Below are 25,661 nucleotides of genomic sequence, written 5' to 3' on the forward strand. Positions count from 1 at the left end.
AAGCCTTGAGGGGAAGCGCAAAAGGACAATATCTGCTAGCGCTGGATCTGGGTCATTACAAATGGTATCAGAGCCAGACACCGGACGATGTGCCAACCTTCTCGCTGTGCCAGTAAGGATGTTGGCCCCAAGGGGGGGGGGTGGATTTGAGGACGGTCCCACGTCGATCAGAGGAAGGAAAGAGTGAGGACGTTGGGCCTCGAAGGGGGTGGATTGTGATGTCCCACGTGGGAGGAGAACAAACCACCATTTATAAGGGTGTGGAAACCTTCTCTTAGTAGACGACGTGTTCTAAAGCCTTAGAAAGCCAAAAGAGGACTCGTTGCATATGGTATTCTTTAGACTTTACCTTATATCTTTTCTTGTTTTAAAACGTGTCGAAAGGTTTAGTTTAAAAAAGAATTTTTAACACAAATTATAACTCTCCATAAAATTTATTTATTTTTATTTTTTTAAATTGACTAGGTTAAAAGATTAAAAAGGTTTTAAAATTTATTTTTATAGAGGTTAAAATTGTAATTTAATTAATATTTTATATATCTAACCTAAAATATATATATATATATATATTTTTTTTTTCATTTTTTATTTTGCTGATTTGGTGGGAGAAGGTCAAAGCCGAGGCAACAGCTTTCTCTGGACAGGGTTAGACCTCGCTTATCTCCGCCGCTAACGATGAAGGCAACCCTGAAGACTAAGTACGACGTAGACAAAAGCGGCGCCGTCTCGACTTTGGCCATTAACGCCGGCGATGTCAAGCTCCGTGCTTCTATCACCGACGCTACAATCATCAACGGCCCTAGTTTAAATGGCCTTGCTCTTGGCGTCGAGAAACCTGGCTTCTTCATGGTCGACTACAATGTTCCCAAAAAGGTACGCCGACTGTTCCACTTTGCAGATTCAAATGGCTCTTTGATGGCTGTGTAGTGGAAATAATTTCATGAAGTTAAACATAATATCGATTCATTGTACTGCCTAATTTAATCTGAAACATATTAGATTTCTCTAGAATTCATTTTCCCCTTTCGCATCGTAAAATCGAATCTCGTGCTAAATTGTTTCGTTATTGCATGCGATTGTACAGGATTTGCGCTTTCAGTTTATGAATACTGTGAAGGTAGTAGAGAAGCCTTTGAATTTGACTTACATCCATAGTTGGGGCGACAACAGAACAGTTCTGGACGGGACCTTAGTCCTTGATTCAGCTAACAAGGTCTCTGCTAATCACGCTCTTGGCTCTGGAAATTGTAAATTGAAGTACAGCTACGTGCACGAGGGGGTGACCACTTTTGAACCTTCTTATGACGTTGCAAAGAATTCGTGGGACTTCTCTGTATCAAGGAAGGTTTATGGCGACGATGTACTCAAGGGTACGTACCAGACTACAACCAAGGCACTGGGACTAGAATGGACAAGGAATTTGAAGTCAAGCGGAAATTTCAAGGTAAGTGATTTTGTCATTATATTTATATAATTGTTTGAATACTTGTTGATTGCGTAGTTCAGAATCTGTGGATATGATAGATAAGTCACGCAAAACGAGGAATTCAGGACAGGACGGTTTATTCTAATTAAACATTTGTTGAGTTTCATATAATGTGATATATTGAACCATGTCTGTGAAGTGCACATCCCTTGTCAAGTTAGAATGGAATTGAACTCTGGCTCGAGCTGCCTACTCTTTTCAGAACACACTCTACTTGCAATAATCTTGCAGTTGGCCAAACAGTGAACACACTCTAATGGCTGCACAGTTTATGAATATTTTTTAGCTCAGACTGTAAAATCAAGCTTTCATTATCCAGTAAATCATCATTCAATGATCATTGCCAAGTAATTTGAGGTATTTAGAGCCTCCCTCACTCAAGATCAATCAAGCCCAAACCAACTAAACCAGTGGATACGCGCCTTCTTCCTTTCCTACCCAGTCTATTTATAGTAAATTTGCACAACTTTCCTATATATCCTTTATACTCCTATAGTGTTCGTAATAGCATTTCTATCACAAAGGATTGGAGATTTGGGAGGAAGTTCTCTAGATTTATGGATTTGAGCTTCCGAGCGGAAAGCTTTGATAAATGCAAAGTTTTATGTCTCATAGAGCCAATGTTGGAGCACTGGGGATCTTCCTATGGACTAATGGGAGTAGGCCCTGATACTATGAATCAAAAGAGACACAGGGTTTCCAATTGGAATCACTTGATTTTCTACTGACTTAGCCTGAGGTAATCTGATGTTTGGTTTGTGGTGAGTACTATTGGGGACTTTGCCATCTTATCTTTGAAAAATCTCCCTCTCCCACGTGGGGGGCTTGAGGAAATTCAGGACATATTTATTAGTCTGGCCATGCGCAAGTGCAGGATTACAAAAAACAAACAGGATGGTCAGTCAGCCTTTTGAGTTAGGCTCCACGTTTCCGAAATTGTTAACTTAACTATTAACTTAGGTTCGAATTGGTTAATAGACTAATAGTTGGGGGCTGAGTTTCACAATGCAGATTGAAGTGTTGCATTGAGATGAAACACTTTCTTTACCAGTAGTTGCAACAGAAGGGTTTATTCACCGTGAATTATATTCAAGATTTCTAGGAAGTCTTAGACTCCCAAGAAAATTTTCGTGTTTTCGGTTAGTGAAAGTATTTCCAGATGATTTCATACCTAGGTTTAAACATGTTATAAGAAGTGTGGCAGTGCACTGACATGGGGAAGTTGAGTAGAGGGAAAATACCTGCAGCCGGCATGGTCGAAGTGGTGGTTCTAGGCTGAGGTTCTTGTTGAGGATCGTTACGAGGAAGTCCCACGTTGGCTAATTAAGGGGATGATCATGGGTAAGGAATACACATTCTTTGATAAAACTCTAGTGGCACCCGAGTCAATTAGCTCAGGTAGTGTATGAGTTTTTCCACAACCCAAGCAGCGATAGCAGCCTTCAATCTTAAGCTCTAGAAACCAAATGATGCTCGTTTGATCGTTTCAAATGCCGACTTTCACGTCAGCCCTTTTAACCCATGTTTTGTTGTGCAGATTGTAGCATCAGTCAATCTGGGAGATGAACCAAAAAGGCCAAAAGTAACAGCAGAGTCGACATGGAACTTCGAAGTGTAATTTTCAAACCAATCTTTGCTTTAAATTCCTGTTTGTGATTCATCGTGGACATGGAGTTTCCTAAATACATTGATGTTTGAGTCTCATAATGTTTTGTGCACTGAAAATGAACGCACCATTGCATCAAAAACCTCACTGATCATAAGAAGTAAGAACTTTCCCAGTTACGCATTTATCTTCATCTGCTCTTGATTCTCAGGAGATAGTTTAGGGCTTTGTGAAAAATTCCAAGAATCGATGAATTTTATTAACTTCTAAGGCAAATAATCGACCAATTATTGGGATTGCAAGGAAATAAAAGTTGTCACGTGCCTCTTATAGAATTCCGTGAACAAAATTAACTTAAAATCATTTATTATTTAATAATTCCATTAAGCTAATAACCTCAACAATATTGGTTAACCCTTAACCAGGAAAAGAAAATATTGATTAATCATCTCATCAAGATATGCCAATCTTTCTAAAAAAAAATAAATTTTAATATTAGTTTTTATAATTATTTTTTTAAAAATCTAATCTCTATTTGTTTTTTCTTTTTCTATAAAGTTCGAAAATTATCATTATTATTGTTAATTTTGATAAAAATTCGACTAATTTTAAAATTTGTTAGAATTATATTTAAACTATTTATAATTTTATTAATTATTTATAGTATTTTAATTACGACAGAAAAAACAATGTTATTATTATTATTATTATTATTATTTTATCTAGGATAAATTAAGGAGGACAATAACCGACAGATCATCAAAAAAATAAAAATAAAAATAAAAATAAAAAAAGGAAAAAAAGAAAGAAGAAGAGAAACGAGTGGGCCGGGCCGACTTTTACATTTATTACCGACAGATCATCAAAAGATTCCGTGGAGTCGTCCAAGAAACAGGTAATTTTGGCGGGCTTGCTCTGCTTTGTTTGTTTGGCCATCTCGCGGTCCCTAAACTATAATAAAAGGCTGCCTTTGCCTTGCGAGCCTTCACAAATATTTTCGAATTCGCTTTGCCGCCACTACAATCTTCTCTTACCGCCTCCGGATTCTTCATCTACTGCTTTCAGGTCAGTCACTTCTTCGTCTTCGATTTTTTTGTGACTTTTTTGGATGGATAGCGACGACGATTTCCAGTTACTTTCGTCTCCCGAGCTCGATTCCCCTCTGGTTTCCGGGAGGAAGTTGAAGCGGTTGAAGAAGGGAAGTGCTGTTGTCTCCGAGGATTTTCCGAGGGTTGATGATCGATTTTCGAGTGGGGAGATGGGGGAATTTTCGAGGATCGATGATCGGTTCGATGAAATGCGTGAATTGAGTGCGACGGAATTTGAAGCGGATGATTCTGATAAATTGAACGGCCAAGATCTGGATGACTCCGATGAGCTTCGACAATCGGGATCTGGATCGAGGGATTTGGATGAAGGTGGTGATTTGGAACCTAATCTTGGTTTGGATGGTGAGGAAAATGATTCTGGAGTGGAGAAGGCCTTGGAATATGATGGTGTGGCAGGAGTTGATGAAAAAGCTGAAGATCAAAGTCTGGGCGTAGGAGAGGAAAGTGGCGAAGTGATGATAGATGAACTGGAGAAGAAACGGCCTAGTTTGGATGCGTTCGAGGACGAGAGAGAAGCAAAGAGGAGGAAATCTAAGAACAAACGGCTCAAGAGCAGTGGGGAGCCTGGAGATTTCAACGAGACTGCGGTCTCCAAAAGAACTCTTGAGAAGGTATGAGTCCTTCAATGTTCTTAACTGTGATAATCTATGTGGATATTTCCCCAATTTCTCGGCGTTTGCTTACTTCATTTGCTTATATTTTTCAGGAGAGAAGAGAATACGTTGAGCAACTCCGCGCCGAGTCTCAGAGACTCTTGCGAGGTAAGTACTATATCTAACTCTCAAAATCATGCTCTAATTCTTCTGAAAAACCATCGATCTTTATAATAAAATGCCAAGCATAAACACCATACTTCCCCATTTACATTCTCAACTTTTTAATTTGATTTCTTGTTAGATACTAGAGGAGCAGCATTCAAGCCCATGCCACTTGTTCGGAAGCCAATATCTTCAGTTTTGGAAAAGATCCGGCTAAGGAAGCTCGAACTCTCTAGGAAGTGGGTATTCTCTTCTTAGCCATACATGCAAATTTAACTATGAACTTATGTAATATTTATGCACGCAGATCCACCATTATCGAGAATGCCATTTTCGACGACGACGATGACAATGGATTCACAGAGGTCGTCATCAAGCATAGGTTATCTGTAGAAGGGAGATCAGATTCTGTAGACAAAGAATGCGAGGATGTGGATCAGGTTGCTGCAGATGTGGAGGACCAAAAAGATTCATTGTGTATAGATGAACGAAGTAATGGGAGAAACATGCCCTCAGACAGGGAAAGGGTTAGATGCTTCCACCTCTCCTTCCCGTGTCATTAATAAGCTTAATTAGTTTATCCTTAAGCAAGCTGTTACTTTTTTTGTCTGGTACACCAATTATTATGCAGCTTGCCCTCACTTCTAAATGGAGTTTTTCACATGCTTAAGAGTAATAATTCTAGTGGTAGAAGTATTGGGTTGGTCTGGTTGAGCCATTACAATAGCTAAGTCTTGAAGGAAGCTAAATGACATGTTATTTTCTTTTTATGTCCTGACTATTTGGCACAACTTATAATTCCATTTTTGGCTGCAAGGATTGTCAAATTTCATGTGTAATGAAGTTAGGATTTCAAATGTGCAACTGACTTTGATGCAGTTGTTCCCTTTATGTAATACAGGCTACCGATGCGACTTCAGAAGCATTTCGGCCTCCTGTTAATGACACTCAGGTATTTTCATTGAGTGAGTTGTGATGATGTTTTGTGTTCTGTCTGTTAAACCTAAAATAGATCATAACTGTATATACTAAAATAGTCTAAGATTTACTAGTTTATGATTTGAAGGGTTTGTTACCAAATCTATGATTTTATGGTTTGTTACCAAATCATAGATTTGGAATGTAATCTTCATTATACGCATCTATAAATACATGAGGTCGTGACCCATATAGGTCATCGTGCCATTCAATCTAACATGGTATCAGAGCCATGCCCTAAACTTAGTCGTGCCAATAGATTGATAAATCCTCAAATCCTCAAATATCGAACAAAGAACTCCTAAAGAAAAGGAGCCAAGCCCCTCCTCGAAGGCAGTAAAAAATGACTAAGACTCCAAAGGAGTCGAGCCTCGATTAAGGGGAGGCGCACTTTGTTCGAGGGGAGGTGTTGGATGATGGAAGTCCCACATCGACTAATTTAGGGAATGATCATGGGTTTATAAGTGAGGAATACTAACTCCATTGGTTCGAGGCCTTTTGGGGAAGCCCAAAGCAAAGCCATGAGAGCTTATGCTCAAAGTGGACAATATCATACCATTGTGGAGAGTCGTGTTCGTCTAACATGGTATCAAAGCCAAGGTTTATTTTTTAAACTCCTCGCCATGTCTTCTTCCTCCTCTCCATCCACCATCTCCAACACCGTCTCAACTACCATGGCGACTTTTGGCCTTAAACAATATCCAATCCCTCTACACCATGTTGTCACAATTCGTCTAACCAAAAACAACTTCATCATATGGCGTGCCCAGCTCCTCCCCTACCTACGGAGTACGAAGCTTATGGGCTACCTCGATGGCACCAATGTTGCACCTGCCAAGCTGATCCCTTCCTCAACTGCTGCTGGTGCTGAGCTGGTCTCTAATCCGGCCTATAATCAGTGGTATGATCAGGATCAACAAGTCCTTAGCGGCCTTCTCTCCTCCATGTCTGAGGAGATTCTTCATGATGTGGTTGCCGCTACTACGTCCAAGGAGGCGTGGGATACCCTGCAGCGGATGTTTTCATCGTCAACTCGTGCTCGCACTACTCAGATTCGTGTTGAGCTTGCCACGTCCAAGAAACGAGATCAATCTGCTGCAAATTATTTTTGCAAGATCAAAGGGCTAGCCACCGAGCTGGCCGCCGCCGGCTCTGCCTTGCAGGATGATGATGTGATCGCGTATCTTCTCGCTGGTCTTGGCCCTGACTATGATCCCTTCGTCACCTCAATGACTACCAAGAGTGAAGCCCTCACCCTTGATGATGTGTTTGCACATCTAATGACGTATGAAGCTCGCCAACTACAACACCAGGCTGAACTTCAGTTAAATCTTGGATCTTCTGCCAATTATGCTAGTCGTGGTGGTCAGCAGAAGAATCGTGGGCGTAGGGATCGCGGTCGTGGTCGTTCTCAAGGTTATGCACCCTCTCGTCCTGCTGGTGATCGTCGTGGCCCTTCTGCTCGTCCTTCCTGCCAGATCTGCGGCAAAGTGGGGCATACTGCTATCCGCTGCTGGCATAGGATGGATGAGTCCTATCAAGATGAACCTTCTTCTGCTCCTCCTACGGCACTGGCGGCTACTTCCTCTTACAAGATTGACCCAAATTGGTACAGCGACACAGGCGCTACGGACCATATCACCAGTGACCTGGATCGTCTCGCTGTGCGTGAACGTTATCATGGAGGTGAACAAGTTCAAGTCGGCAATGGAGCAGGTTTGCGTGTTTTGCATACTGGTCATTCTCTAATTAATACTGCTACTCGTCCTCTTGCGTTGCGTAATATTTTGCATGTGCCTGAAATTTCCAAACATCTTCTTTCTGTTCATAAATTTTCTCGTGATAATGACGTATTTTTTGAATTCCATCCTTGGCATTTTTCTATAAAGGATCGACAGTCGAGGAAAAGTCTCCTAAATGGGAGGTGTGAATCTGGTCTTTATCCTATTAAGCCATCCGATGTCGATAATCTCAAGCACGCCTTGGTGAGCAGATCTACTACTCACGCCCAATGGCATGCTCGTCTTGGACATCCTTCATCTCAAGTAATAAAATCCATTTTGCGTCTAAATAATATTTCGTGTGCTAGTGAGTCATCTTTGTCAGTTTGTAATGCGTGTCAGTTAGCAAAGAGTCATCGATTACCATATACTAGTTTTTCCCATAGGTCTTCGTCACCTTTGGAACTTATTTTTTCGGATGTTTGGGGCCCTGCACCTCCATCTGTTGGGGGTTTTAAATATTATATTAGTTTCATTGATGATTTCAGTAAATTTTCGTGGATCTATTTGATGCATGATCGTACAGAAGCTCCTCGTATATTTTTGCAATTCCAAGCTCATGTTGAGCGCCTCCTAGATACTAAAATCAAGTGGGTTCAATCTGATTGGGGTGGGGAATATCAGAAAATTCATAACACATTTTTTCGTTCCCTTGGAATTGGTCATCGTGTTTCGTGCCCTCACACACATCAACAAAATGGGTCTGCTGAACGCAAGCATCGTCATATTGTTGAAACTGGCCTAGCCCTTCTAGCTCATGCTCATGTACCTATTAAATTTTGGGACGACGCGTTTCTTACAGCCACATATCTCATCAATCGTCTTCCTACTCGTGTCATCGATAAAAAATGCCCCTTAGAGCTTCTTTTTCATACCCCACCAAATTACTCCTTATTAAAAATTTTTGGGTGTGCCTGTTGGCCTCATCTTCGTCCTTATAACAAACAAAAGCTCTCTTTTCGATCAAAGGAATGTGTCTTTCTAGGCTACAGTTCTTCACATAAAGGGTATAAGTGTCTTGACACCGATTCTGGTCGTGTCTATATGTCTAGAGATGTCATATTTGATGAAAATGTTTTTCCATTCAAGAGAGCCTCACCTAATTCTTCCCCAATCATGCAGTCGACGCATAATGCCCCTGATTTGTGCACCTTGCATTTGGGTAATAGCAGTACTAATTTGGAGAATGATCACATGCATATGTCTGGGCCTACTAACTCTTTGGATGCAGAAAATTTGGTGTCTACATCAGCTTCGGAATTGCCGCAACAATCCTCCGCGTCGCTGCCATTCGAATCGGCGTTGGTTGTTCCGCCAATGATTGAGGCATCGGCTTCTCCGCCAGCAGATGATATTGCGCAATGCCCGGTCGAATCCTCGGCCGTTGGTCAACCAACTGCTGTAGCATCGGTTGCTCCCCTCGCAACGGCTGATACGGCCGTCCCCTCAAATGTGGATCCTGCACCTACTACTCATCCGTATGGTACTCGATTGAAGCACAATATCAAAAAACCCAAGGTGCGTACAGATGGAACAGTAACATATCTTGTAGCTCGGTCTTCTGCCTCTGAACCTACTTCACATATTACTGCTATGGAGCATCCCCTCTGGCGTCAGGCAATGAATGATGAATTTCAGGCACTTCAAAAAAATAAGACATGGCACTTAGTTCCTCCTCGTGCTGGTCTTAACGTTATTGATTGCAAATGGGTTTTCAAACTCAAACAAAAGCCAGATGGCTCTATTGATCGCTACAAAGCACGCCTGGTTGCTAAAGGTTTTAAACAGCAGTATGGCGTCGATTATGATGATACCTTTAGTCCAGTTGTTAAGCCCACTACCATTCGGCTCTTATTATCTCTTGCTATTTCTCGTGGTTGGGCTATTCGGCAGATTGATATTCAAAATGCTTTTCTTCATGGCCTTCTTAATGAAGATGTTTATATGAAGCAGCCCCCTGGATTTGTGGATTCTCAACACCCTGGTTATCTCTGCAAGCTGGATAAGTCGCTTTATGGCCTTAAACAAGCTCCGCGTGCCTGGTTTTCTCGCCTTAGCTCCAAACTATTACAGCTGGATTTTACACCTTCAAAGGCTGATGTCTCTCTTTTTATTTTTAACAAAACGGGCATTCAGATGTATATTCTCATCTACGTTGATGATATTATTATCATCAGCTCATCTTCTACGGCTACTGAGAAACTTCTTACACAGCTTCAGGATGATTTTGCCGTCAAGGATCTTGGTATTTTGAGTTATTTTCTTGGGATTGAGGTCCGCCATACTTCTAGTGGACTTATTCTGACACAACATAAATACATTCGAGATTTATTAGCCAGAACCAATATGCTCACCTCCAAAGGTGTGCCCACACCTATGCTTCCCAGTGAGAAGTTGTTATTGAATGGTGGTGAAAAGCTCTCACCTGAGGATACTACTCGCTATCGAAGTGTCGTTGGTGCTCTCCAATATTTGTCTCTGACACGTCCTGATATATCCTTCTGTGTCAACAGAGTGTGTCAGTTCATGTCCTCTCCGACTTCTATACATTGGGCGGCAGTCAAACGAATTCTCCGTTATCTACATGACACTATTGATATGGGTTTGTGTCTTACAAAGTCCAGCACTGATTTGTTGAGTGCCTTTTCAGATGCTGATTGGGCTGGGAATCCTGATGATCGTCGAAGCACTGGAGGCTATGTGATCTTCTTTGGTGGCAATCTTATCTCTTGGAGTTCGAGGAAACAATCGACAGTTTCTCGTTCTAGTACGGAAGCCGAATATAAGGCGGTTGCTGATGCCACTGCCGAATTAATTTGGATCCAAGTTCTCTTGCGTGAGCTCGGGATCTCGCAAGCGCGAGCGCCTAGCCTATGGTGTGACAACATTGGTGCCACCTACCTATCCGCCAATCCAATCTTTCATCGACGGACGAAGCATGTTGAGGTTGATTATCACTTCGTTCGTGAACGAGTATCGACTCGTCAGCTTGATGTTCGACTCATATCTTCCAAGGATCAGCTCGCCGATATCATGACAAAGCCACTGCCAGCTCCTTCTTTTAGCTATTTTAGGCGCAATCTGAACTTAGTAGTACATCGTCCAGATTGAGGGGGGGTGTTAAACCTAAAATAGATCATAACTGTATATACTAAAATAGTCTAAGATTTACTAGTTTATGATTTGAAGGGTTTGTTACCAAATCTATGATTTTATGGTTTGTTACCAAATCATAGATTTGGAATGTAATCTTCATTATACGCATCTATAAATACATGAGGTCGTGACCCATATAGGTCATCGTGCCATTCAATCTAACACTGTCTATATTATGAGCAAAATTAACATGTCTATCATGTTCTAGGAACTTTTTTCTGATTCCCAAACAAGCAATGGAGATGACATATCAGATGAGATGTCCAAAAATCCTCTGCAAGAAAATTTTACGCCGTCTGTATTGGCTATGAATTTAAAGCTTGAATCTGCACCTCTGGATGATGTGTTGGATGAGACATCCAGCAGTCGTCTGCAAGAAAATTTCACGCCATCCGTCTTGGCAATGAATTTGAGGCTTGATTCTGCAGCCATTGATGATGAGTAAGAATGTCATGTACTCATTTGATAAGTTCATGATCCTTTGGTTTACATATTGGTTATATAACTTAACTACTTTTGGTTTTTGTAGATCTGATGAAGAAGATAATGACAAGGAGAATGTTAATCCACGCCCACATGATTCGTCAAATTTGCCCTCATCAGAGAGCGGGGATCCTGTTAAAGCTTTTGTTGATGATGAAGCTGAGGAAGAAGATGACAGTGACCATGATATGCGCTTCCAAGATGAGGAGGAAGACGAGGACTCAGATTCAGAAGAGCTTAAAGATATGATAGCAACTGCGTATGAAGAAAATCCATTAGACAATGAAAGACGTAACGAACTCCATCAGAAGTGGCTTGAACAGCAAGATGCTGCTGGAACAGAAGATCTTCTGCAGAAGTTGAAATGTGGCTCAAATTTTAGCAAACCAGTTTTGCTGGAAGATGAAAATAACGAGGGAGAAAATGATGATCTTGAATTTTGTGAAACAGCTGAAGAAGATTTACTTCCACTGAATGTGGCTCGAATGAACATTAGAAAAGTGAAACAAATGCTTCCTCAAATGTATACAGATGAGGACGATCAGTACATGTCTGATGACGAGGAAACAGAGAGGAGACTAGCAAGAGAACTCATATTTGATAAAGCTGTAAGATTCAAGCTGATCTTTGATGAACTAAGTCTTTTGTTTATATCTATGATGATCTGACCATTGTTCTGTAACAGGATGGAAAATCCACATTCCTGTCACCTGCTGAGGATGAGAGCACCAAACAAGTCTTTGGCCTTATCAAAAAGCTGAACGTTGTGCCTGATATCAAGAAGAGACCCAAAGCTCAATGTAAGATCTGCAAAATGTTTCCATCCATCCCTTATACTGTTTAATCCTTATATTTCGTCTCCATTTATGCAGCGTTTTCGGATCCTATACTGTCCGGTGTGGGCAAGAACACATCTTCAAAGGTATGTGTGTGTATAATCTCTAAATTCAGAAATGCGTCACCTATTTATAAAACTAACATAACATATGTGATGCAGTCATCTTTCTTAGGCCGAAGTTCAAACTCATCTCTTTCTTCATCCCACAAGCATGGATCATCAACCAACGGTCGTTCTTTTATTTTTGGTCGGGACAATAGCAATAGCAGGAGTGCAATTCCAACAATGGAGGAATCTTCTGAGGAGGTAAGCGAATATTACATTAGTTCAATCCAAACTGATCAACGTTCCTTGGTCGGTCGTGGGCGAGGTAACAACTTCAATGGCTTGGCTTTGCAGGGTCAGTGTGAGAATAAACCAACAAGAGTTTCTTCAGCCAAGTTTAGTTACTCTCAAGCGAGACCGAGTGCACAGAACACGGCGACCGAAACTAAATCAGGCAGTTCATTGTTTGATATATTAAGGCAATCTTCTTTGCAACTGCAACGCAAACCGTGCACTTTCGGTGAGGAGTCTACCCAAATGAGCTCTGCATTTGCGTCATTCAAATTGGAGAAGACGCACATGAAGAAGCTAATAAAGACTGAAGGCAGATTCTAATTCTCAATGCATTATTTTGTTTCTGTTAGTGATGTTTGATGCCAATTCCGCTCAACGTTTCGTTGGGTGCTGACTTTCCCCTCGTTTCTGCAAGCAATCAAGATTTTTGGAAGGCCATACAACAAAACCAATTAGAAGGCAAATTTGGCTTACAATTTTAATTACTTTAAATTGGCAGTCTGACATATAAATTTTGTTTTTTAAAAATAGTAGTAAATTCAAGCTCGATAGTTCCAATTACGAAATTAGTCTTTTTTTCTTTCTTTCTTTTTTTTGCAAATATATGAACTTTGAACTTCGTAGGCAGATTTGGTTTAAGATCCAGTGATTGTGGACCTCCCCAGAGGCCCATTAACAGCATCATTTTATCTTTTCTAAGGAAGTTACGAATTTTGATACATTGCCTTCATAACTCCTCTCTCTACATATTCCTATCCCTCTTTTCTTTCAAAGTTGTTTTTTTTTTTCTTTACACCAATGACAGTAAAATGACTCGCTGCTAAAAAGAATGGGAACTTTCAACCTCTCCAAAAAAACCTAAAATAGCCTCAAACTATGGTTAAAAGATAAAAATTTTCTAAAATATTACACAAAATCACTGAGTTGGAACTCGCAGCAGCACAAGGTCAGACAGGAAGGTGGACACCTTTTTTTGCCATGCCATCCAAGGTGTCGTTCAGCGCTTGACAGAGACCAATAATCTGAACAGATCAAATAAAATAATTACAGTGGATCCACATATCAAAAACGAAAATAATAAAATATATACATCTTTCATATCATTTTTTTTCTTCTAAATATAATAAATGCAGATATCTAAACTTGGCCAAAACATATGCCAAGCAATTTAAGTGAACCAGTTTTTAGCTTTCAAATAGAAACGAGCAATAAATGGATAGAAATGAAATCCATTGAAAATACCTGTTCATCCCATTGCTGGAACTCTTCAATATCGTCCTCAAAATTAATAACAGCTTCGACCTGATTAGAAGTTCTATAGGTAAATATAATATATGAAAAATGTTTTGACGTCTAGTTAATACAAATCATTTTACTTTTAATTTATTCATTTATCGGAGTCTGAATGCGACCTCCTTTTTGAGTGAGGGGAGGAGAAAAAAGAACCTGGTCAATTGAACCCCTCATTCTCTCTTCGCAGATCATTCTTGACGCTATCTTTTCAGCCTAAAAACAGAGTCAAATTTAGAAAGCGAAATGAACTTAAATAAGCCAGCCAAATTGAGCATCTGCTTGTAAACCAGAGGCAGCAAATATCAAATCAATTTCTCTCTATCTCCACCAAATACACACGTACACTCTCTACTTGGCATTCTCTAACTAGACCTTGATGCAACTATCCATCTTTTGTAACTTATTTGTCTTGAGAGTAAAATTTTGAGAGCTCCTTAGCTTGAATCTGTAAGGGATCCCTTTTATACTTTTTGTCATTATCAATGAACCAAGCTGTTTACAATTAAAGTAGACCATCCTTGGGCAAACCTTTGAAATCAAGACCTGTATGCTACTATTTGTTGTTCACAAGTCTCAATTACAGATAACTATAAAGAGAGTATAAATTTATAATTATAAACAATAACTATAAAGCACAAAAAGAGCCATAATACAAAGCCAAAGCTAAGAGCCACCTAACATCATTTGAAAGGCAATGTGGATCAACCATGCATCTTGTTCGTGCATAAAGATATAAATTAAACGGAATCATAGGGTACTTCAAAATAAGAGAAGGATTTTTTAGTATTCTTGGAATGTATTTCCTTAAACAGGGTTAGCTGGGACCTTCTTTCAAAGGAGTTTTATAGTTATTCCTTTTCTTTCTTTCTGTTGTTTCGAGTAATTGAGAGCTTTGGTAGGTTACTGATAGGATCCATTCTCTCTCTCCTCTTTATATTAAAAACAAAAGTAGTAATTGAAGGATAATTGTTACCCAAACAGACAGTAAGAAACTAATTTAAAGATCATTAGCAAGGGGTTTACGAAGTTTTGTCAAAGCGTTAAGAATAATAAAATATATCACACCTTACGAGAAGGAATGCCCAGCAAAGTGCCCAACTCTTCAAAGCTGCCACAAGAAAAGCCAAAACATAATAATACAACGAGCAGAAATAGAATAAGGAAGAGAAAGTATACTACAGTTTTACACATTCAACCTTATATTTGTGTAAAGTTTGCTTGCACTGAGAAGATTATGCTCAATCATAGCACGGTCCAACACAGTAAAATTATCTGGCAGAAGGGCTTGCTGTTGAAGTGAGGTTAAAAAGAAAGGTTTTTAATAAATAATTTAATGCAGAATCCAGAAAGAAGTAGAGAGCAAAAACAATAACCTGATGTGGCTTCAGCTCTTTGGCAAATGCATCAATTTCTGGCTTTCTCAAAATTCTCTCCAAGTAAACCTAATAGTTCAATTTTACTCTCATTAATGTCAATTCAACAGAGAGAGAGAGAGAGAGAGAGAGAGAGAGAGAGAGAGAGAGAGAGAGAGAGAGAGAGAGAGAGAGAGAGAGAGAGAGAGAGAGAGAGAGAGAGGAACCTTTTGAAGGATTGGATAGATTTTTAACTTTGAGCAACGCTCATCCTAAGCCAAAATGTCAACATTTAGGGAAAACATATTTTGAAAATCACTCCCCTCCAAAATGATAAGTACATTCCATTATTAAAGATCGAATGACCTTGTATAATGTGGCAAGAACTCGAGATCGCTGTGGTCCAGCAGCAGCCAATATTGTACATGTCACTGCAGCAGATAAAGCTTGTTCCAATGCTTCTTCGTTGATCTCTCTGTGAAAGAAAATAAATAAATAAAGTAACTAACAACATCCATCTCTATAATGACTATACTAAAAAGACAGTGGCCGAAAAAGAATAATAATTACTAAGCAATATCTTTAAACATCACCAAGAATGATTTTACATTTTTCATTTAGAAAATAGTAAGTTTCTAAATTCAACAGTAGAATACAAATCATAGCATTGTGTTGAAACCCATATATTAAAAGTACGTAGGCACGAGACTTTCTTTTACGATGAAGGCACAAAATTGTTCAATACATTGAGAAAAAAAGTTGCAGAAAGGAAATAAAATAATAATAATAATAATACAGTTTGCTTTCGCCCATGCATAAGCATTATCTTTAATACATCACACAAATGATTTTACATTTTTAATTTTGAAAATAGCAAGTTTTTAAATTCAACAGTAGTATACAAATCATAGCATTGTGTTGAAATTCAGATATTAAAAGTAAGTGGGAAAAAAATTAAAAATTTTTAATTTTGAAAATAGCAAGTTTTTAAAATCATAGCTTGTTTAATAGATTCGGGGGGGGGGGGGGGGGGGGGGGGGGGGGGGGGGGTGTTGGGAGGGTGCATGCAAAGAAGGCAGTAAAGTTTGAGGTTAATAGCTCCAAGCAGACTATCTGATATAAATTCTAAAAAAAATAGTTGAAGGCATAAGGTATAGAAGGATCAAATATTATAGGAAAATCAATAAAAGTGGACTATCTTCACAATAAATTTATGAAATTTTCGGACCAAGTCCACAAAATTGTTCAACGTTCATGATAACAAACACAATTAATATTATATCAGTATCATCGCAATTTGGCAGTTCCACTGTAAACTTATAAGGACAGGTGAAAATGATAATCTTTGAGACATATCAAGACATGAATATAGGGGGAAAAAAAACAAATCTCTTCATGTTAACTTTGGTCAATTAATATTTTTGAAACTATTTACAAAGGAGACAGAAATGTAAAATGCTTATTAGTAGCAAACCTAATAAAATGCAAGCTGGCAATTTCTAAAGTGGATCAAAAGTACAAAAAATGTCAAGAATGCAGAGACTTGATGCTTAAGAACTGGAAGAAATGTAAAAATAAAGACACTTTCAAAAAGGGTGCAAATACTTAAGATCGTTGTCCTAAAGACCAGTATATCAGTCAATGATGGGTGTTTAACAAATCTAAACAACATTTATATTCCATGAAAAATAATTTTAAATTTTACATACTCATCTCCTATTTGTCTCTTTTCAATTTGAGAAATATCATAATAACGCAGTGCTGCTTCCAAGAACTTCCTTTTCAAGTCTAAGATCCTAGCATAGCAAACCTGCGACAATGAAGGAGGAGGGGATTAAAAGACAGAAGAATAACTATAATGCCATTCTTAAGTTAATGTCATCAAGAAACAAAAAGCATTTCTAACCTTGTACTGTAAATTCAGGACTTCATGCTGACTATAGCTAACCAAGAATGAAGCTTTATTAATAAACGCCTCAGCGTTAACAGCATCATCATCCTGTCAAAGAAGAAATTGAGCAATACAAGTGCTCAAGTATCTAAGGCTAAATGAACTTCCTTGTCCACGTAAGTATAAACATTAAACAATTTTGCAGATTATATCATTCATTCAATGCAACCTAACACCAATACCGATATGAACCAAAACATCTCAATCATAAAATATGAACTCTCGAGGAAAAAATGAAGAAAAATGTTGTTCAAATTATCACAAGATAAATTCAAGTTGCAATTCATGCCACATTAAAGAAAAATCAAGCTTCATCTATTCTTGGATGGTTACAAATTTAGTGTGGATAATAATCTAGAGTTATGATGTTTCATTAATATACTTTAAGACTTTCTAATTACTGTTATATTTACATAGCGTCTAACTATGGTCATAAAGTGAAAGTTACAACTCTTGAAATGCCTCATGGAAGGTTAAGGGTTTTCTTTTGAGGCTATATAAAGTGATGTTATCTTTGTAAACCAAACTTGGAAAAATGTAGTAAAAAGAGCTTTCGTACTTTCTTTTAGCCAAAAGCTAAGTTTATTTGCAATTCTATGTTAGATCAGATAACATGCTTAGAATCATTCAAGCTTGACATGATCGATCTTGCTTGTGGAGTGATTTGAATTTCAAACAAGTGTTCTTGCTTTAAAATATTTGATCAACAAGGTAATCTGAATCTTACTTTTCTTTGGGGGTGATTCCTAATCATTTTTGGGTTCTTGGATATTTAAATCTAGAGGTCTTATTCTTCAATAAGGTTGTTAGATCAAATTCCTAATCATTTGGAATGAAATCAACTTAATTTGGAGTTTTAGCATTCGGGATCTAGGGTTTGCCTATCCATGAGTTATGAGAGTTCTTAGATCCAATTGGCTAGGATTACCATATCAAATGTCCTCCACCATATTCATATAATGCTTTTATACAACGTAATAGCAAATTGCCACAACTCACACATAGCCATTTGTTATAAATGCCATCATAAGATAAACTGCAATAACAGAAATAAATTGTACCTCAAGGTATAAACGAGCAATTCGAACACATTTTGACAACCGGTAAGACTCGTCAATCACTCTGACAGAGACCATAAAGAATTATAGTAACTGAAGAGACAAGAGTTTAAAATATATATAACCCTATTTTCACAAAAGAAGTTGAAGGAAAAATGGGTGTTATACCTCATTCCGGAATCTAGATCGATGCCACTGAGCATCCGAGCGGCTTTTGACCATTGTTGCTCTGTTTCATACAATTCAGCAAGCTTCTCCCGAAGAATCAACACCTGCAACTCACGGAACATTATTTACTTCGTCTATGGATCCATAGCCAAAAGAAGTAGTAAACTGCAGCCCTTTAACCACACTCAGAGCACTGTGAGAGAAGAATAAAAGAACCGAACAGATATTAAACGTATTTATTTTGAATAAGTGATATTGCTGATTTCAATATAACTATACACGTCCCCCTCCATTCCGTTAATGGAAGAATGAAAATAGGTTTACGCATTCAATTCCAATGTAAACCAAAGAACACTCGTGGTTCTATTTCTTTCAGATATAATTAAAATTGAGACAGCAAGAATATAAACACCATTTGGAAGGGTCATAATACGGATGACAAGGCCAGGCTCCCATTTTAATTGAGTGAGAAATGACAATGTGATTGGTTGTCATTCCATAATTGAGAAACATCGTTCCAAAAGCATATAAAAGAATAATGCCAGAGTTAAACCTGCTCCTCGAAAGAGACGACGCGCGGTTGAATCAGAACGAGGATGTAATGGGCAATCTCTTTCTGAGCCGCCACCTCCAAGTTCCCCAAATCTTGTGCTAGAATCTGCAAGAGCCTCCGCGATACTACAAGCGGGACTTCGACGGATAGTACTGCATATCAAGAATCGTCAAGATGATTTGCCCTAACTTCTCGGTAAAATAACGAAACGAATGAGTTGGGAGAGAAACTTCAACGTATTAAAGAAAAAGTAAGGCAGCTAACTGTGATCGATAAACTTCTTGGTTTGAACTATATCGTTCAACGACAAAACATCATACAGAATGTGCTTATACTGTTCAATCTTCCGCCTCTGGTCTGAGATAGCAGAGGCGCTAGCGAAGGCACTCTCCATGGCAATTCACTGTTTCGCCTTCTTCCTTCTGCTTCGAGACTAGAAACCCTGGGTCGCGGGAAAGCCCTCTCCTCCACAGGCTCAATCCCGCCACCTGCAATGGAGGGAACTGCTTCTATTTGGTATCCGTGATCGCAAGCGTTCTCTACTGCGCGCATGAAGAATAGTTGGTTGTCAGCCAATTATATAGCGGCACGTGTACATGACGGGGATTTCGTCATTTCGTAATCTTGATGGGAACGATTTTTTTTCCGCCCAAGCTGTGTGTGAGCACCAGGTTCGAGGTTCGAGCTAATAGGAGTTATGGAATCTCAACCTAATTTAGATAGGGGTCTGATCGGCTTTCATAAGTAGGACCTAACATCACGGAAAAAACAAAGTAGGGGATAGATTCAACGGGCGAAATGAAAAAGGCGGAGAAGTTAGATTGCAAGGATATAATGATAGTTGGGTCGAGATATCTCTTCGCCCTTCGAACTGAACGTGAAGGGTTCCATTTATCCGGCACAGTAGTGGTAGCATTGAGGCTGTAAGTTGAGGCACGATCATAACATAAGGTTATTACTTTCACATTTCTCTCCATCTTGAGATATCTAGAGAGAGACAAAGATTCATTACGTGATCAACCTGATTGTGCCTTACATGTGCTTTATTGACCGCGCTCCGCCTTTCTTCCCAACGAGCTCATTATTATTATTTTTTTTAATGGAGTTCAGTTAGTTAGTGAAGTTAATATTAATTTATATTAAATGTTAATTAATATAGTTGATTATTAATTTATTTTATGTTTTAATTACAATTTCATATTAGACCACAAATAAATGGTCACAAGGATAATCCATGTCTCAATTACTTTAATATATTATTTAAAGAAATTTGTTCTCAAACATGAGCATTATATTTTTAATATTACAATAAATACATTTGTAAATCGGACAATATCGATTTCAATTCATCGCCGATTTGGATCGCGAGGTAATGGAAGTATGGGCACAAAGCGAAGTTTGATGTACTAGTTTCCCGCTTCTTCGACTTTCCCTCCCGTAATTGGCAAGGCAGTCATTCTTCAGTCTCGGAGCACGATCTTCTCTGTCAAACGATTTTCCGCTCCATAATCCGAAACTGAACTGGAAACGATTTACAATCGCTTCAATCTGCAAGCTCTGTACCTCAGGCGTCTCTGAAAATGGACAACACCGGTAAGTAATGGCGCCATTGGTTTCGTTTGGTCTCGAGTATGATCTACGACGGTTTCCTTAATCCTTCGGTTTCATGATCCGCGTTGATCTCGACAAAATTGAAGTTATAGAATGGTGGAAATAGAGACGAGAAGTAGGATTAGGATGTCGACCTTTGCTTTTGATACGGTAGTATGGAGTATTGATTCTTTGCCGCGAGTTTAGGCATTCATGTGTTTGTTTATGCTTTACTAGGATATATTACTGAGTTCGTGCTCTCAATTGATTGATTTTATAAAGCGGTTTATCTACTCTTGCGTATTGCTTCGGATAGCGGTGCATGTTAATGTTAACTTCACCATCAGCTTATTGCAGATTTAGTAGATATACGAACACATCGCTGAGTATAATTCATATTCATTTCGGATAATTGCATGGTAGAATTTATTTTTCGTCTGGAATTCTCGATCTCTTGCTATCTAATTAGTGATTTCCTTCTATTATATAAAGCGTCAGATTCTGCAGTTGCTCTCGAGTTATCTGGTTTTTGCCTGCGTGAGAACTCTGTGAAGGATTTCTGAAGTCTTTCAGAGTTGAGGGCATTGCTGAAGGAGGAACTGCTTATGGATGGAATAATGGAAGCTTAAATACGGCAGAGCTAGTAGATGTGTGGTGCATACCAAGCACAAAAAACGTTGGACCTCAGGAAATGCCTAGGCGTTTAGAACATGCGAAATAGTATATAATTTGCAGCTTATTGGTTAATGAACAAGCTTAATTCACGGAATAATGTCTTAATTAGTCCAACTAATAAAACTGGAACTAGTAATCGAACTTGATGCGGAGAAACCAGGAATATCCTGTTTGCTTACATATTGTCAAATGATTGTACCTGACAATTGTTTAAATACTTGTATGTTCTTTGGAATTTTCTTTCTTGATGACTTTTGTTTGCATCATTCATGGAATTTCAAGACCTGCCTCATCTTTGCAGATAAATTTTTGGCAGCTAGAGAAATGAGAGGGAAAGTGTTCAAATTGCTATGCGCCCAAAATTATCTTGGGGAGGTTCTGGCATGGCTGGAATTTTGCAGGCTTTTTCTGGTGATCTATGCTCCACATCTGGTGATCGGTTAGTGTCACTAGACAAACAAAGTTTCATATGCTGTTCCCCTAATAAGCGTGCAGGTGTGGTTGTGTGCAGGCTAGTTGTTGGATAATCATTGAGGTCAGTCACCCAAAATACATACCCATGCTATACTATTGTAGTATGTTGGGAATAATATTCATTTTAGAGATCTAACAATTATATTGTATCTGTAAAACTTCTAACTGTAAAAATAGTCGTTGAATTTGAAAAAAATCAGTGTCGAATATGTTTAGAATTGAATTTCAGTGCCTGTAGTACGGTGATCAAATGATCAGTTTGAATGATTTCTTCAGATAAATCTATTAGACTGATTGCCCAGAATTTTACTACAGTTTGTTACTATTCTTTCAAAAATCTGACCACTTCAAGCTTTCCATGGCAGCCATTGAATATGGAACATTATGATTCTATTCGCAGTATGTCTAGTGAGATTCGTGCTTATGCTCCAGATGCTCGTGTATTGACAACATACTACTCTGGTATGAGACACAATCTTGCTTTTGTTTGTTCTATTCATTCTACTGCAAACTCAGACTCTGGTTACACAACTTTCCCTGCTCGATTAATAATTTGCCTGGCATTAGCTAGTTTCCATCTTGTAATAGTCCAAGTCCACTGGTAACGGATATTGTCTTCTTTGGGCTTTTCCTTATGGGCTTCTCCTCAAGGTTTTAAAACACGTCTATTAATGAGAGGTTTCCACACCCTTATAAAAAATGTTTCGTTCTCCTTTTCAACCGATGTGAGAAACCTTATACATTTTTTGGCAACTAAATGTAGTAGGATTAGACAATTGTCCAGTTTAGTCGTGAACAAAAAAAGAAAAGCAGCAATAAGCAACTATATTCTTGGATTGAATTATAAACTATATGATTACCTGTTGGACCTCTCCTTTAATCTAGTAATCTCTTCAATGGTAGATCATCATCAACCAAACCTAATATGAAGCTCGTCTCTCCCTTCCAGATAAACTTCCATCACCATGTGGGATGGTTTTGTCACGGTTGAGCCTGGAGAGTAGTGGTCCTGGGCCTCCTGACCTGGTTAGAAATAGGTAGATTTTCATTTATTCTACATGTCATGCAGTGTCGTTAGCTGTTCATAGCTACCATCTGCCTTATCTGTTGCCAATTAACTGGCTTAAAATGATTAATATTTTACATTTCATAAAGCATATAAAACACTAAAGAAAATTATCTTAAAAAAAAAAACAACAACAACAAAAGAACAATGTAGTCAATATTAATAATTGATCAGCCTCCCTCTCATAGACAAAACTCTCTCAGCTCTTGGTAACATAATTGACCTTTACATGAATAGGCTTAGACTCTGTAAGATGCATTATATGAACACCATAATGACAAATGAGAAGAAAAAAAGAAGGTAAAGAGCATGGAAAGATGAAAGCTTTTTTAGTTGGAAGTTATGGCTATCTTTCTCAGTCCCACAAGCCATCAAAGATATCTAATTGACAAATCGAATAGGTGATGATTACTTGTGCATCTTTTGCTCTTCTTGCCTTTTGCAATTGTGCTACTCCTCATCCCCTACAGCTGTTTATTTTTGTGTAGTCAATGTTGAGCTAGGCCCCATTAGAATTTAGAGCCTCAAAATGTGAACCTTTTTAGTTTTAAATTTCATGTGTTTTTTTCTTCTTCTTTCTTTCTTTCAAGTACTTTTTCTATTAGTGTATTTGAAACCAGTTCTTTCTGATGTTACTTTTTAGTGCTTTTAAATAATTATCAACACCACTTTTGATTGCCTAACCAAGTAGACAAGATTTTTTTATTCACAATTCCAAATCGTGCCTAACTCATTATTGAACGTTACATACTTTATTTACAACTATTAAATTTGTAGGTTAAAATATTATTTTGGTCTCTAATCTCGATCTTTATGCTTTTAATAAATTTTAAAATTAATTTTATAGGTATTTTGAACTTTTTTTTATTTTTTATTTTTATGAAATTTGGTAAATGGGTAAAATAATAATAATCATAATTTTCATCTAAGAAAATATACTTTCAAATTTAAGATTATTTTTTTATTTATAAAAAAGCTAACAATAAATTAGTAGTAGAAACAGTTAAAGTTAGTATAAAAAATAAATTTGAATATTAGTGATGACTACGTCTATGCGTGCCTAATCTCAACTAAATAAAAAAAAGCATAGAAAATGGGTCAAATTTTGTCTCTATTCTTATGAAATCTGAACTCACAAGTTGGTCCACGTGAATAAATTATAATTATATTAGGATAATTATTTTTCAATTATAAACGGCGACGATAACATAATAAAATAATCAACGTGTAAAATCTTGTTGAATTTAAAATCGATGTGTTCATACTTACAAATGACAAATTCCACATTGGATACTCAGTTTATACTTCCACTACAAATTCATCAACAAAATCAATATTAATAAATTTCATATAGAATAAGCATTTTCATGTTAGTATAATTTTTAGATTAAATGATAAGTTTGATTCATATAATTTAATAGATAATTTTAAAATTCTAATCTTTTTTAATTAGATTTTACCATAGTTATAGGTCTACGAGACATTATTTTAATAAATATAAGTCCCCATCATTTAAATTTGTAATTTGAAGAATTATAAAAAATTGAAGCATTAATATATTGTCTCAGATTGGTTATTTATTTATTTTTAAATTAAGATATTATTATACAATACAATATATTATAATTATATGATATTCTAAAGTAATAATTATACAAAACGTGTTAAAATTAATTTATTATAAATCATTTAACCTAATACTTAGTTTTACAACTACCAGTATATGTTATAAAACACACTTATTTAAATTAAAATCCACAATTATTTCAAATTTTTATTTTCAATAATGTCATATATATTATTTTTGTATGAAGCCTCAATTATTGACCCTTTTAATAGATGATATTTACTAATTTTCTGTCACATCATAATAATTTAGATAAAGCATCGATGACATGAAACTGGGTAATCTAAATTCTTATTTTTATAACAAAACTTAAAAGTGCACAAAATTCTAGAATTTTACCCAATTTTCTACCCTCCACTCAACCCCGATTCTTTAACCATTATTGAAGAAGCAAAAAGGCTCACGGAACATGGTTCAAAAGTACCACCATTTTCAAATCATTTTACCAATTAAAACCAAAAAAAATTCACCAAAAAAAAAAAAAACACAAAATAAAGGTAAATTAAAATATCCCTCGTGTCGCGGTCATGTTTGTCTAACTATGTTGTCTATAGTTGCACGCCTATAGCCTCATGTTCTTTGCTCAAATCCTTTTTACATTGGGCTAGAAATAAGATTTTAATTTTTAACCAATATTTTGTAAAAAAAAATTAAAATAACAATAAAATTATTTTCATGTCTATATTTTTATTAGTATTAAAATATGGATATTTTCACCGCCATAAAAAAATAAAATAATAAAATAAAGAGAGAGAGAGAGAGAGAGACCGCCGGCAGCCGAACGCGGGGGCGGCGGAGAGAAAAAGGGCAGAAGTGGTAATGATTTAAATATTTGAAAAAGGCAGGTGGCCTTTGTCCATATTGGATATTGGATATTGGATATTGGAGTCCTCAGAGACACAAAAGGACAAAACAATCCTTGCCCTTTTTAAACACATTCTTTACCCTACAACCGAAAGCACGACCTTCAAAATGGAACCGCCCCTGTGATTTGAACGATCGTACATCTACGTTGCATCATAATCTGAACGTTCCACTGCGCTCGTCCCCACCATAGCCCCGTGGTCTCGACCCTTGCTCATAGCCCCGTGGACACGAATTTCAAGCACGTGTAGAGTGAGTGAGTGCTCTCTGTAGTGTTAGCTCGTATTCTATCCGTACTTCACTTTAAAAAACACCTTTACTCTGTCCCAAATAGCCCCCGACTTCATGATATTTACGTCATTGCCACCATCCTTCCCTCCGGCCCTTTTTTTTTTAATAATAATAATAATTTTAGTAATTTAATTGGTAAATATTAAAATTATTATTATTTAATAA

The 25,661-nt window shown here is 37.6% G+C and overlaps 3 protein-coding genes, 1 long non-coding RNA gene and 1 other non-coding gene across 6 annotated transcripts; 4 read left to right on the forward strand and 1 right to left on the reverse strand.

Moving 5' to 3' along the window:
* Positions 1 to 577: 577 nt before the first annotated feature.
* On the forward strand, positions 578 to 3,279 carry LOC111789393 (outer envelope pore protein 24, chloroplastic). Its single transcript, XM_023670154.2, has 3 exons — positions 578 to 873; positions 1,085 to 1,444; positions 3,024 to 3,279. Exons 1-3 carry the CDS (start codon positions 676 to 678, stop codon positions 3,102 to 3,104), a joined length of 639 nt encoding a protein of 212 aa, XP_023525922.2. The 5' UTR covers positions 578 to 675; the 3' UTR covers positions 3,105 to 3,279.
* A 775-nt stretch (positions 3,280 to 4,054) lies between these two features.
* Positions 4,055 to 12,982, forward strand: LOC111788661 (uncharacterized). Its single transcript, XM_023669089.2, has 11 exons — positions 4,055 to 4,812; positions 4,908 to 4,962; positions 5,099 to 5,198; positions 5,267 to 5,486; positions 5,861 to 5,911; positions 11,083 to 11,315; positions 11,404 to 11,965; positions 12,043 to 12,157; positions 12,230 to 12,279; positions 12,355 to 12,501; positions 12,595 to 12,982. The coding sequence occupies exons 1-11, from the start codon at positions 4,201 to 4,203 to the stop codon at positions 12,853 to 12,855; spliced, it is 2,406 nt and encodes an 801-aa protein (XP_023524857.2). The 5' UTR covers positions 4,055 to 4,200; the 3' UTR covers positions 12,856 to 12,982.
* On the forward strand, positions 7,092 to 7,231 carry LOC111789451 (small nucleolar RNA Z247). The gene has a single exon (XR_002814349.1). It is a non-coding gene; the product is annotated as a small nucleolar RNA Z247 (small nucleolar RNA).
* Positions 12,983 to 13,381: 399 nt separating the features above from the next.
* Positions 13,382 to 19,487, reverse strand: LOC111788664 (COP9 signalosome complex subunit 4). 2 transcript variants are annotated; one of them, XR_002814196.2, is made up of 14 exons: positions 19,174 to 19,487; positions 18,910 to 19,061; positions 18,357 to 18,460; positions 18,192 to 18,252; positions 17,086 to 17,178; positions 16,889 to 16,989; positions 15,546 to 15,654; positions 15,407 to 15,451; positions 15,201 to 15,269; positions 15,024 to 15,115; positions 14,893 to 14,935; positions 13,911 to 14,040; positions 13,777 to 13,836; positions 13,382 to 13,556 (listed from the first exon to the last, which is right to left on the reverse strand). XR_002814196.2 is itself a non-coding variant. In XM_023669090.2 (14 exons), exons 1-14 carry the CDS (start codon positions 19,301 to 19,303, stop codon positions 13,482 to 13,484), a joined length of 1,194 nt encoding a protein of 397 aa, XP_023524858.2. In that variant the 5' UTR covers positions 19,304 to 19,476; the 3' UTR covers positions 13,382 to 13,481. The 2 variants fall into 2 exon arrangements, 1 of the variants encoding a protein (XP_023524858.2); XM_023669090.2 differs by having other exon boundaries at positions 13,981 to 14,040; positions 19,174 to 19,476.
* A 763-nt stretch (positions 19,488 to 20,250) lies between these two features.
* Positions 20,251 to 22,513, forward strand: LOC111789176 (uncharacterized). The gene is made up of 4 exons (XR_015419792.1): positions 20,251 to 20,502; positions 20,992 to 21,211; positions 21,491 to 21,709; positions 22,014 to 22,513. It is a non-coding gene; the product is annotated as an uncharacterized LOC111789176 (long non-coding RNA).
* Positions 22,514 to 25,661: the final 3,148 nt, after the last annotated feature.

The sequence above is a fragment of the Cucurbita pepo genome, chromosome 2 (assembly GCF_057944985.1).
Source record: "Cucurbita pepo subsp. pepo isolate OVF chromosome 2, ASM5794498v1, whole genome shotgun sequence".
Taxonomy (NCBI): domain Eukaryota; kingdom Viridiplantae; phylum Streptophyta; class Magnoliopsida; order Cucurbitales; family Cucurbitaceae; genus Cucurbita; species Cucurbita pepo.